The sequence below is a fragment of the Pithys albifrons genome, chromosome 31 (genome assembly GCF_047495875.1).
Source record: "Pithys albifrons albifrons isolate INPA30051 chromosome 31, PitAlb_v1, whole genome shotgun sequence".
Lineage (NCBI taxonomy): Eukaryota > Metazoa > Chordata > Aves > Passeriformes > Thamnophilidae > Pithys > Pithys albifrons.
In genome coordinates, this window is record NC_092488.1 from 61241 (window position 1) to 74227 (window position 12987).

The window sequence follows — 12987 nt, forward strand, 5'->3', positions numbered from 1 at the left end:
CCTCCTCTCCAGCCCTGGCTGAGCTCCCCGCGGGGATCCTGGACCAGGCGGGACTCAGCTCCGGGATTTGGGGAATTATCTTTGGGATTAAAGGATGCTTTTTATCCTTCTCTTTCTCGGGTCCAGGATGAGGATCCGGACTCGGGACGGGGAGACCGGCAGGGATGGGAAGGGAAGGAAAGTTGCTAATTTTTATCACTATTTATACGAAAACAAGCAAGGTTTTCAGCAGAGACCTTTGGTCTTTTTTTTTTTCCCTCTAGCCACAACCTGGTATCATAAAACTCCTTTCCATGCACCACAATTCCATTTATTGAGTGGTTTTGATGCTGCAAAACTGGATTTTCCATTTCTCCTCCTGACTTGCTTTATATCACTTTCAAATCTTCGTTTGTTTGGGGCTTTTTTTAATATGTGAAAGAGATGTTTTCTTCTGTTTTAGGCCACCATGAAGGTATTTCTGGTCAGTCAGACCCCAGAAAGAGCAACACCTGATTGCACAGAAACACCCCAGGTCGACACTGCAGTGTCTCCTCCATCCTTCCTTCTGGTGCCATCGAGCCCCCGAATTCCTCTCCAAATCCTTTAATTCTACTCAAAAATCCCTTAATCCCTCCTGGAATCCCCAGAATTTCATCCCAGATCCCCCCAATTTACCCACAATCCCCAAGTTTCCACCAAAATCCCATAAATTCCCATAAATTCCACCCAAAATTGCCTTAAATCCACTGAAAATTCCCTTGAAACATGTAACATTCCCTGAAATCCACTGAAAATTTCCTTAATTCCAACTAAAATCACCCTGATTTCAACCGAAATCTCCTTAATTTAGCTTCAAATGCAACTAATTTCTCCTAAAATCCCTGAGTCCACCAAAAATCCCTTCCCCAGCTCACCCAGCCCCCCCCAAGTGCCCCCAAATCCCCCCAAGTGCCCCCTTGAAGCCGCAAATCCCGGGAAAGGGACCCCATGGGTGGAGAGGGGATTTGAGGGTGGTAGAATTGGGGGGTCTCTGGAGGAGTTAAAGGAACTTGGGGGTCCTGGGGACACTTCTGGGGCAGTTTCGGGTCCGCGGAGGCACTTGGAGGCGAGCGGAGACGGGCGGGCACAGCGGCCAATGGGAGCCCCCGCAGCCCCACCGGGACCCCCAGAAACACCTCCGGGGGACCCCCAATATCCCCCCAGGGGCATTTTCGGCTCCGCTTTGGAGTCCTGCAGGATCCAAACACCCCCTCCCACCCCAGAAAAACAACAGCAGAGACCCCCAAAATACCCGGGCCGAGCTGACCCTGCCCGGGCACCCGCGGGATGGGGGGGCCGATGCTGCGCCTGCTCCTCTTTCTCCTCCTCTTTCTCCTCCTCTTTCTCCTCCTCTTTCTCCTCCTCTTTCTCCTCCTCTTTCTCCTCCTCTTTCTCCTCCTCTTTCTCCTCCTCTTTCTTCTCCTCTTTCTCCTCCTCTTTCTCCTCCTCTTTCTCCTCCTCTTTCTCCTGTTCCTCTTGCTCTTCCTCCTCCTCCTCCTTTTCCTCCTCCTCTTCCTCCTCCTCTTCCTCCTCCTCTTCCTCCTCCTCTTCCTCCTCCTCTTCCTCCTCCTCCTCCTCCTCCTCCTCCTCCTCCTCCTCCTCCTCCTCCTCCTCCTCCTCCTCCTCCTCCTCCTCCTCCTCCTCCTCCTCCTCCTCCTCCTCTTTGTTTCCCCACGAGGAGCTCTCGGGTGAGCGAGAGGGACACGATGGCAAAGGGGGTGAGGGGGAACGAGGGGCTGGGACCCCCAAACTCCGCAGTCCCCGCAGTGCCCACAAAGGGCCGTGCGGGGTGTGCGATGGGACAGGAGAGCCGGGATGGGCCGGGCAAAGGCCGGGAAGGGCCCAAGGAATGTGCCGCTCCTTGGATCCCGCGCCGGGGCTGCCGCGGGGCGGGGCCGGAGCTGCAAACAGGGACGGCAAAGGGCCCCGAGAAAGCGCTGCGGGACCCCCGAGCCGAGCCCCGAATAGCCCGGGGGGCTCTGGGGGGGTTGGTTTGTGCTCGGGGGGATGTTTGGAGCTTGAGGGACCCCAAAGTAGAGCTGGGAATGCCCCTGGGGGGATGTTGGGGGTCCCCGGGAGGTGTTTTTGAGGCGATCGCAGTTTCGGTTCCCGGCAGAGCCTGTTGGGGGGGGGGGGAGGGGGTTTGATGTTTCTGAGTCAGGCTTGGAGAAGTGGGATGGGGGGTCCAGGGGTACCCTGTGAGCAGGAAAGGGGGTCCAGGGATCCCCAATGTCGGGGAAAGGGGGGTCATGGGGTAGGGAGACCCAGAATGGCCAGAAAAAGGGGCTCAAGTTGCGCCCCAAATTTCAAAAAAGGAGATGTCTGTGGTCTGGGAAATGCAGGAGTGGGGATACAGGGGGGTCCCAGAGTCAAGGAAAAGGGGGTTCTGTGAACTGGAAGAGGTGGGATGGCCAGGAAAGGGGGTGCTGAGGGGTATTGGTGCAGAATAAGGGGGTGCAGGGGCGTCCCAGTGCCTGGGAACAGGGGTTCAGGATGATCCAAAGGACAAGGAAAGGCAGGACGAGGGTTGGGGAGAGGTTGTTGGGGGGTCGAGGAGGTTCCTGTGACCCAGAAAAGGGGGGTCCAGGAGATGTCAGGGTAAAGAAAAAGGGAGCTTTGAGTGTGGGAGAGGCAAGATGGGTGGGAAAGGGCGTTGAGGGGGGTCTTGTAGTCCTGGAGTGACTTACTGAGCCAGCTGGATCCTCACAAGTCTCTGGGACCAGACGGGATCCATCCCAGGGGGATGAGGGAGCTGGCAGAAGAGCTTGCCGAGCCACTCTCCATCATCTTCCAACAGTCCTGGCTCTCTGAGGAGGTCCCAGATGATTGGAAGTTGGCAAATGTCACTCCAATTCACAAAAAGGGCTGCAAGGCTGACCCTGGCAACTCCAGGCCTGTCAGCCTGACCTCAGTGCCTGGCAGGGTTATGGAGCAGTTCATCCTGAGGGCAATCACACAGCACCTTCAGGGTGGACAAGGGATCAGACCCAGCCAGCAGGGGTTTAGGAGGGGCAGGTCCTATCTGACCACATGATCTCTTTTTCTGATCAGGTGACCCACCTGGTGGATGAGGGGAAGGCTGTGGATGTGTCTGTCTGGACTTCAGCAAGGCCTTTGACACTGTCTCCCATAATATACTCCTGGAAAAGCTGGTAGCCCATGGCTTGGACAAGTGTACCCTCTGCTGGGTTAGGAGTTGGCTGGAGGGCCGGGCCCAGAGAGTGCTGGTGAGCGGAGCTGCATCCAGCTGGGGCCGGTCACCAGTGGTGTTCCCCAGGGGTCAGTGTTGGGTCCAGTCCTGTTTAACATCTTTATTGGTGATTTAGATGAGGGGATTGAGTCCATCATCAGCAAATTTCCTGATGACCCCAAGTTGGGAGGGAGTGTCGACCTGCTGGAAGGCAGGAGGGCTCTGCAGAGGGATCTGGAGAGACTTGAGAGATGGGCTGATTCCAGTGGGATGAAGTTCAACAAGGCCAAGTGCAGGTCCTGCCCTTTGACCACAACAACCCCCTGCATTGCTCCAGGCTGGGCACAGAGTGGCTGGAGAGCAGCCAGGCAGAAAGGGACCTGGGGGTACTAATTGACAGGAAGCTCAACATGAGCCAACAGTGTGCCCAGGGGGCCAAGAAGGCCAATGGGATCCTGCCCTGGATCAAGAATAGCGTGGCCAGTAGGACCAGGGCAGTGACCCTTCCCCTGTACTTGCGTTGGTGAGGTCACACCTTGAGTACTGTGTTCAGTTCTGGGCCCCTCAGTTCAGAAAGGATATTGAGGTGCTGGAGCGAGTCCAGAGAAGAGCAGCAAGGCTGGAGAAGGGACTGGAGCACAAGCCCTATGGGGAGAGACTGAGGGAGCTCAAGTTGTTTAGCCTGGAGAAGAGGAGGCTCAGAGGTGACCTCATTACTGTCTATAACTACCTGAAGGGAATTTCCAGCCAGGTGGGGGCTGGTCTCTTCTCCCAGACACTCAGCAATAGGACAAGGGGGCACGGGCTCAAGCTCTGCCAGGGGAAATTTAAGTTGGATATCAGAAAAATTTCTTTGCAGAGAGAGTGCTCAGGCATTGGAATGGGCTGCCCAGAGAGGTGGTGTATTCACCATCCCTGGAGATTTTTAAACGCAGATTGGACGTCGCGCTGAGTGCCATGATCTGGTAAAGGGACTGGAGTTGGACCAAGGGTTGGATTTGATGATCTCGGAGGTCTTTTCCAACCCAATCGATTCTATGATTCTATGAGGATCTGTGGTGTCACAATGTCCCTTTGGTTCCATGAGGTTCTGTGGTGTCACAATGTCCCTTTTGTACCATGAGGTTCTGTGGTGTCACAATGTCCCTTTGGTTCCATGAGGTTCTGTGGTGTCACAATGTCCCTTTGGTTCCATGAGGTTCTGTGGTGTCACAATGTCCCTTTGGTTCCATGAGGTTCCACACTGCACTTGCAGGAACACACATGGGTGGATGTTGCCCCGCCTGCAGAGCTGCCTCCAGCTCTGGGGTCCCAGCACAGCAAGGACATGGAGCTGTTGGAGAGAGTCCAGAGGAGACCACCAGGATGATCAGAGGGATGGAGCAGCTCTGCCATGAGGAAATGCTGAGAGAACTGGGATTGTTCAACATGGAGAAGAGAAGGCCATGGGGTGACCAAATTGTGTCCTTCTGGACCTGAAGGGACCCAACAAGAAAGATGGAGAGAGACTATTTACATGGGCCTGGAGTGACAAGAACAAGAGGGAATGGCTTCACACAGATAGATAAAGTAAACAATTTATAAATGGCGGAGGAACTGGACTTCACCAACAATCATGAAGTTTATAGTGAAGACCTTTTGTTACACAAAGCACACAGTTTATATAGGGTTAGGACTACAGCTTATTGGCTAAAAGAGTTAACACACCACCACACCAGATACTTCAATTGGTTAAAGCCTCTCTCTCACAAGTCCCATGTTTATATTATTTCATCCTGGCTGTTTTCGTGCCCCTGCAGAGTCCTGTGAATTCCTACTATGTGAATTCTTGGGGAGTAACCTCCTCCCTATCAGCCAGCAGCAGCTGAGCTCCTTGCTGCCTCTGGCTGATAGCTCAGTCTCACAGGGTTTTCTATAGATCTGAATTGCTCACTTTTGATTTTACTGTAACAACAGATAGAAGGAAGGGATAGATGAGATATTGGGAAGAAATTCTTTATGTTAAGGGTGGTGAGTGCCTGGCACAGATTGGTCAGAGGAGTTCTGGCTCCCCCATCCCTGGAAGTTGGTCAAGGCCAGTTTGATTGCAGTGCTGAGAAACCTGGTCTGGTGGAAGGTGTCCCTGTCCATGGCAAGGGCTTGGAATAAGATGCTCTTTAAGGTCCCTCCCAAACCAATCCATTCTGTGATTCTGTGACTGGTGGGGGATGTCATGGTCAGGCCCATCTTGGGCACAGGGACACTGAATGGCAGAGTTTTCCATGGTGGGTGAAGGAAAGAGTGGGCAGCAGAACTGACACCTTGGATTGACGGCAGGCAGACTTTGTCCTGTTTGGGAGAATGATTGATGGAATCCCTTGGGAGTCAGTCCTGAAGGGCACAGAGGTCCAGGAAGGCTGGAGGTGCTTTAAGAAGGAAATCTCCAATCTCCAGGAGCTCTGTGTGAGGAGTAAGAAGAGGGGGTTCATTGTGAGTGGGATAACATAGAAGTGAGAGGTTTGGAGATCAGAGCAAGGGGTACCAATTGAAGGATGTTTAATGTTAATTCAAAGTTCTGTTTGAATGTTAATTCAAAGGTCTCTTTGACTGCTCATGATAAATGGGGTTGGGCTTTCAGGGGGGATAGTTTGCCATCTTCAAAGGGTTTTCCATCTAGGTCAGTTAGGCCAAATTGGTGGGAAGGCTGTGAGGCAACGGTCCCAATCAGGGGCTGTTGTCAGGGGTCTGCGGCCGGTGACAGGGACTGAGGGGGGGCCAGTCACACCAATCAGCACCGATGGTGAGCGGGAGGACAAGACAAGCTGGTAACATGGAATCAGCGGGCGGGATGCCAAAGATGGACAAGGGGGGGTTGGGATGAGCCACCCAGAGGGGAGAGAAGGGGCATGGCAGGCAAGAGTATAAATGTCCCAACCCCCCTCCCAGCGTGTGCTCCCCGGTGGCAACACTGTGTCGGGGCACCCTGCGCCTGCACAGCTTGGCCAGTAAAGCCTTTTGTTTTGCTTTCTCAAACCCGTCTCTGAAATTTCTTTGAAACCAGATTTTCTCACACTCTGCCCATGTGCCCTAACACAAGCCAGGGGGCAAAAAGCACATCTTGGTTAAACACAGAACTTAGGCTGGATATCAGGTTAAAAACTGAGAGTGCATCATCTCTTGGACAAGGAACAGAAAACTCAGGGGGACTACATGTGGTGAGGTTGTGTAGGTGGAAAATTTGAAGGGGCAAAGACAAACTGTAACTGAATTTGGCCACTGCAGTAAAAGAAAACAAAATAAAATGTCTCTTAATCAATGGTCAGCAAAAGGAGGGCTCAGGAGAGTCTCCACCCTTTGCTGGATGCAGAGGGCAGGACAGTGCTGGGGGAGGAGGAAAATTTGAGAGACTTAAGGCCTTCCTTGCCTCAGTTTTTAACCTCCAACCTACTTGTCTTCAGGATACCCAGGTCCCAGGTCTGAAATTTGGGGATGAGAAGCTGAGTGAAACCCCCACAATCCAAAAGGAAATTGAATTGTGAGTGACTTGCTCTGCCAGTGAGACCCTCACAAGTCCCTGGGCCCAGATGGGATGCCCCTCAGTCTCTGGAAGTGCTCAGATGGTGTCTGGATATGGCTTTTGAAATACAATTTAGGGGTGTTTATGGTGGTGCTGAGCTGACAGTTGGACTAGAAGATCTTGAAGGTCTCTTTCAACCTTGATGATTCTGTGACTCTCTAACCTGTCATCAATGTTGCCAGGATTGTGCTCCAACAAAATCCTGGGGATGTTTTCTCAGTCATGTCCCTCAGCGGGACCCATTAGCACTACAAGAAACTTTACAGTTTGAATCTCACTTTGGCTTCTCAAGAGGTTTCTGCAGCTTTCCTGAGGGACTGTGATTCAAAGACTCAGCACCAAAACCCCCAGAGGGTCATGAAATGCCCTGGGCTGTTGCTGTGCTGCTGAGCTGGGCCGGGCTCCTGGCACACAGGGAGCTCCTGGCAAGCGGGCAGTGCTGCAGAGAGACAGCTCTGCCCAGGAGCAGCTCCTGTGCACAGCCCAGCAGGGCTCAGGGCACTGCCTGCAGACACCCAGGGCACAGCAGAGAAGGGACAGAGGTGAGAGGCAGCCTGGGCTGGGAGGTGACTGAGCTCTCACTACAGGAAAAACCTTCACAGTTTTTCTGTGAATAATTTTCTCACTGGAGGAAAGTTAAATTTCCCTTCCTGCAGGAATCTCCTAAAGCTGGCACATCCCACAGCATCTGGGATCTTTCAGAAGGACTCTCACAGTTCCTTTAGTGGAGAGGAGGTGGCCATATGGCAGAGCAGGGCAGGACCTGCAGGCAGCAAAGGGCAGACAAGAGAAGTGAGAAAGAGGTTAAAAAGATCCTGGCATAGGAGGAGAGGTGAGAGCTCATCAGGGGAGAAACCTTCACAGCCCTTTGCCACGGTAATTCTCTGGCTGCAGAGCAGTGCAGGTGAGTTTCTGGAAGTGTCTCTTCCACCTGCCAAATGCCACCACTGACAGGACCTGTCAGGAAGGCTGTCCTGGATTTTCTGGTGTGCAGAAGGAGAACATGACCGAAACAGGACTTGCCTGCTGCACCATCAGAGGCACAAGGCAAGAAGGTTGCCTTCTTGTAAGGATGGTTGAGGGGTGTGAGATTGTGAGTGTAGGCAGGGGTGCCCAGGGCTGTGGTGCAGAGCAGGGCCCTGCAGCCCAGGGCTCTGTGTGCTGGGACAGGGACTCTGCTGCCTGCCAGGGTCAGCTCAGCCCGGTCAAGGAGCTCCCCAGGGCCCTGCAGGGAGAAGGTGTGGATGGGAGGAGTGACTCCCTCATGGCAGGGCAGGGATGAGCAGGGCAGGGATGGGCAGGGCAGGGCAGGTCCTTCAGCTGCAATGGCTCAAGGCTTCTCTCAGCTTCAGCTCTACCTCCTGCCATTTCCAAGGGCACTTCTCAGGAAGCACATCCACTCCGAACACCTTCCCCTCTTCAGCCACATCAGCTTGTCTGGGATCTGCTCTTCAGCCCCTGCACATGCAGAGCTGCCCCTGGGCAGTGGGGTGGGCATGGGCTGTGTGAGCACTGGAGGGAGCTGAGCCGGGCACAGGGAGGCAGCTGCTGGCAGGAACAGCTCCTCACTGCAGAGACAGGCAGGGAGGGAGAGGGAACTGCTGCCACAAATGCTGGGGAGGGCCATGTGGGCACCTCCCTGCTGTCCCTGTGGCACACAGGCCTTCCCTGATCAGCTCCTCCCCGGGCTCCTTTCCCAGCCTAAGCAGAGTCCCTGCCCTCAGGCCCATGGGGGCTCAGGTGTGCATTGCCCTGCAGCAGCAGAGCCCAGGAAAGGACAAGGTGCTGAATTCTTCTGTCTCTGTGTGCTTCCTGCTGCCTTGGCAGGACTACTGTGACATTTTACTGCCATTCCTCTCTTTCCTTTGGTGTCCTTGTTCTCACCATTGGCTTTTCTGAGCCATTGTGGGGGATTGGGGGTGGCAGGTTCAGTTCACGTCCAGGCATAAACCATTTGGATCCTGCTCTGGGATGTGTTTGTGGGAGCAAAGTGCCCAAATCTTCTCCATGCAACTTTTGGACATTCAGCTGCTTCTGTGGTGTCCTGCAGAACTGCAGGGTGCCCTCCAGAAGGGCACAGCTCTCCCTCAGTATCTATGTGCTCTAGGATCCCATGGAGAAATATCTCCATGTTAATCCATGGAAATGCAGCTTGGCAACTGCAATGATTTTTCTGTGCCTCAGTGTGGGAGGGGAGAGATGAAAAAGCTGAGGAGTTTGTTAATTCTGCTCTTTGGCCCTGAAGTCCTGGATTCCTCTGCTCTCCCCCGTGTGCAGTTTCTTTTTTAGGAGAACAGTTGAGTGTGATGCTGATCCAGATCCAAGGTGCCAGCACGGGGCAGCTGAGAACAGCACTGGTGGGCAGAGCAGCTCTTCTCTCCTCACTAACAGAGCCTTCCTTTGACCCGCAGGACCCACATGACTTGACCTGCAGTGCAGTAGGAATGTCAGGGATTTCAAACATCCACAACCACTGAGAACTGTGGTGGGTGCAACTGGATCAACAAACACAAAGAATTCCTTCAGATCAATTTTTCATTTGTCCAAAATTTGAACAACTCTTTGATGTGCCACAAGTCCATTTAGTTTGAGATCACCCTGAATTTCAAGTGAACTCTCTCTCCAGAGGAAGGACTCCACAGGAGCCCATTGCAGGGTCCCTGCTTCCAATGCCCCGAAACCCAGAGATCAGGGCAGGGGTTTGCAGAGACCTGTTCTTACAAAAAAAAAAAAAGATCCTGAATGTAGAGTTGCCATGAGACATGCAATATGTTTTGCTAATAAAGTCTGACTTAACTCAGGTCTGCCTTTTCCTTCTCAACAGATAACCACACCCTGAGGTAGCCAATGTCCAACAGCAGCTCCATCAGCCACTTCCTCCTCCTGCCATTGGCAGACACGCGGCAGCTGCAGCTCCTGCACTTGTGGCTCTTCCTGGGCATCTCCCTGGCTGCCCTCCTGGGCAACGGCCTCATCATCAGCGCCGTAGCCTCTGACCACCACCTGCACACCCCCATGCACTTCTTCCTGCTCAACCTGTCCCTCATAGACCTGGGCTCCATCTGCACCACTGTCCCCAAAGCCATGCACAACTCCCTCTGGAACATCAGAACCATCTCCTACATGGGATGTGCTGCACAGGTCTTTCTCTGTTGGACTTGGAGGGAAATATAGTTAAGGAAGATGAGGAGAAGGCTGAGGTACTTAACACCTACTTTGCCTCAGTTTTCACCAGTAAGACAGGTGGCCCTCAAGACAACTGGCCTCTGGAGCTGGTAGACAGGGAGAGGGAGCTGAATACCCCTCCTGTATTCCAGGAGGAAATAGTGACCGACTTACTGAGCCAGCTGGATCCTAACAAGTCTATGGGACCAGATGGGATCCATCCCAGGGTGTTGAAGGAGCTGGCAGAAGAGCTTGCCAAACCGCTCTCCATCATCTTCCAACAGTCCTGGCTCTCTGGGGAGGTCCCAGATGATTGGAGGTTGGCGAATGTCACCCCAATCCACAAAAAGGGCTGCAAGCAGGACCCTGGCAACTACAGGCCTGTCAGCCTGACCTCTGTGCCTGGCAGGGTTATGGAGCAGTTCATCCTGAGTGCAATCACACAGCACCTTCAGGGTGGACAAGGGATTAGACCCAGCCAGCATGGGTTTAGGAGGGGCAGGTCCTGTCTGACCAACCTGATCTCTTTCTACGATCAGGTGACCCACCTGGTGGATGAGGGGAAGGCTGTGGATGTGTCTATCTGGACTTCAGCAAGGCCTTTGACACTGTCTCCCATAATATACTCCTGAAAAAGCTGGTAGCCCATGGCTTAGACAAGTGTAGCCTCTCCTGGATTAAGAGCTGGCTGGAGGGTCGGGCCCAGAGAGTGCTGGTGAACGGAGCTGCATCCAGCTGGCGGCCAGTCACCAGTGGTGTTCCCCAGGGGTCTGTGTTGGGTCCAGTCCTGTTTAACATCTTTCTTGATGATTTAGATGAGGGGATTGAGTCCATCATCAGCAAATTTGCTGATGACACCAAGTTGGGAGGGAGTGTCGACATGCTGGAAGGCAGGAGGGCTCTGCAGAGGGATCTGGATAGACTTGAGAGATGGGCTGATTCCAATGGGATGAAGTTCAACAAGGCCAAGTGCCGGGTCCTGCACTTTGGCCACAACAACCCCCTGCAGCGCTACAGGCTGGGCACAGAGTGGCTGGAGAGCAGCCAGGCAGAAAAGGACCTTGGAGTACTAATTGACAGGAAGCTCAACATGAGTCAACAGTGTGCCCAGGTGGCCAAGAAGGCCAATGGGATCCTGTCCTGTATCAAAAATAGCGTGGCCAGCAGGACCAGGGCAGTGACCCTTCCCCTGTACTCTGCATTGGTGAGGCCACACCTTGAGTACTGTGTTCAGTTCTGGGCCCCTCAGTTCAGAAAGGATATTGAGATGCTGGAGCGGGTCCAGAGAAGAGCAACAAGGCTGGTGAAGGGACTGGAGCACAAGTCCTATGGGGAGAGGCTGAGGGAGCTGGGGGTGTTTAGCCTGGAGAAGAGGAGGCTCAGAGGTGACCTCATCACTGTCTATAACTACCTGAAGGGAAGTTATAGCCAGGTGGGGGCTGGTCTCTTCTCCCAGGCACTCAGCAATAGAACAAGGGGGCATGGGCTTAAGCTCTGCCAGGGGAAATTTAAGTTGGATATCAGAAAAAAATTTTTTACAGAGAGAGTAATCAGGCATTGGAATGGGCTGCCCGGAGAGGTGGTGGATTCACCATCCCTAGAGATCTTTAAATGCAGATTGGACGTGGCGCTGGGTGCCATGATCTAGTAAATGAGCTAGAGTTGGACCAAGGGTTGGACTCGATGATCTTGGAGGTCTTTTCCAACCCAATCGATTCTATGATTCTATGATTCTATGATTCTCTATGTCTGTTTTATGTCAGCAGAATTCTCTCTCCTCACCATCATGTGCTACGACCGCTACGTTGCCATCTGCAAACCCCTGCACTACGGGACCCTCCTGGGCAGCAGAGCTTGTGCCCACATGGCAGCAGCTGCCTGGGCCAGTGGCTTTCTCACTGCTCTGCTGCACACAGCCAATACATTTTCCCTGCTCCTGTGCCATGGCAATGCCCTGGGCCAGTTCTTCTGTGAAATCCCCCAGATTCTCAAGCTCTCCTGCTCATATTCTGATCTTAGGAAACTTGGTCTTCTTGTGCTTAATGCCTGTTTAGGATTTGCTTGTTTTGTTTATATTGTTTTCTCCTATGTGCAGATCTTCAGAGCTGTGCTGAGGATCCCCTCTGAGCAGGGAAGGCACAAAGCCTTTTCCACGTGCCTCCCTCACCTGGCTGTGGTCTCCCTGTTTCTCAGCACATCATTTTTTGCCTACCTGAAGCCTCTCTCCATCTCCTCCCTATCCCTTGATCTTGTGGTGGCAGTTCTTTATTCAGTGGTACCTCCAGCCATGAACCCCCTCATCTACAGCCTGAGAAACAAGGAACTTAAGGATGCCCTTTGGACACTAATGATTGGACACAATTCAGAAGCAAAAAACTGCCTGATTTCATGTGCAAAACACTCATAAAGGAACTCACTATACACTCAACACGCCTTCTCAGGTTTTTGGTGGTGATTATGTGGGTTTTTTGCTTTGTTTTTCTGCTGCTGAAGTGGTGTGCAACTTACTTCTACTTTTGATCCCCATTTTTCCATAAATTCTCTATCCTTAATATTTGATCTGGAGACTGGGTAAATGAGGGAATGTTCTCTTTGCATATTTAAGCAAAATAAAAGTTACTTGTGTAGTTTATTTTTCCGAGTTCCTTTCTCTGAGACCACAGCAAGCCCAATGGCAGTTCCTGTTTGCAGAGAGAGTCCCAGCACAGCAGCATTGCCAGGGAGCAGCAGAGCTTTGTCACATCCTGCTGTGTGTCTCTTCTGGGATCACAGGCAGGGACAGGCCATGGACACTTGAGGGACACAGCTGGGCTCCAAAACAGCAGTTACATGAGGAAAGGGGTTCTCCTGAGGGCAGAGCAGGAAGGCTTTGGACTTCTTCCAAAGTAACTTTCAATAACATGTCCAAGGAAACAGACTCTAAAGAGACTCCTTGTGTTGCTTGTTGTCCATGGGACTCAGTGTGATGAGATCAGTGTCCTAGCACGGCCTTCAAGGATCTTAGTGCTGCTTTAGGGTTTGCTGTTTGTTGCCAGTGACAAGGACATGGTGAATG

The 12987-nt window shown here is 52.8% G+C and overlaps 1 protein-coding gene across 1 annotated transcript; it reads left to right on the forward strand.

Moving 5' to 3' along the window:
- Positions 1-9815: 9815 nt before the first annotated feature.
- Positions 9816-12339, forward strand: LOC139684060 (olfactory receptor 14A16-like; the record flags this gene model as incomplete). Its single annotated transcript, XM_071579663.1, has 2 exons — positions 9816-9911; positions 11704-12339. Coding segments are annotated over 2 exons (732 nt in total), but the record flags the coding sequence as incomplete, so codon positions are not given.
- Positions 12340-12987: the final 648 nt, after the last annotated feature.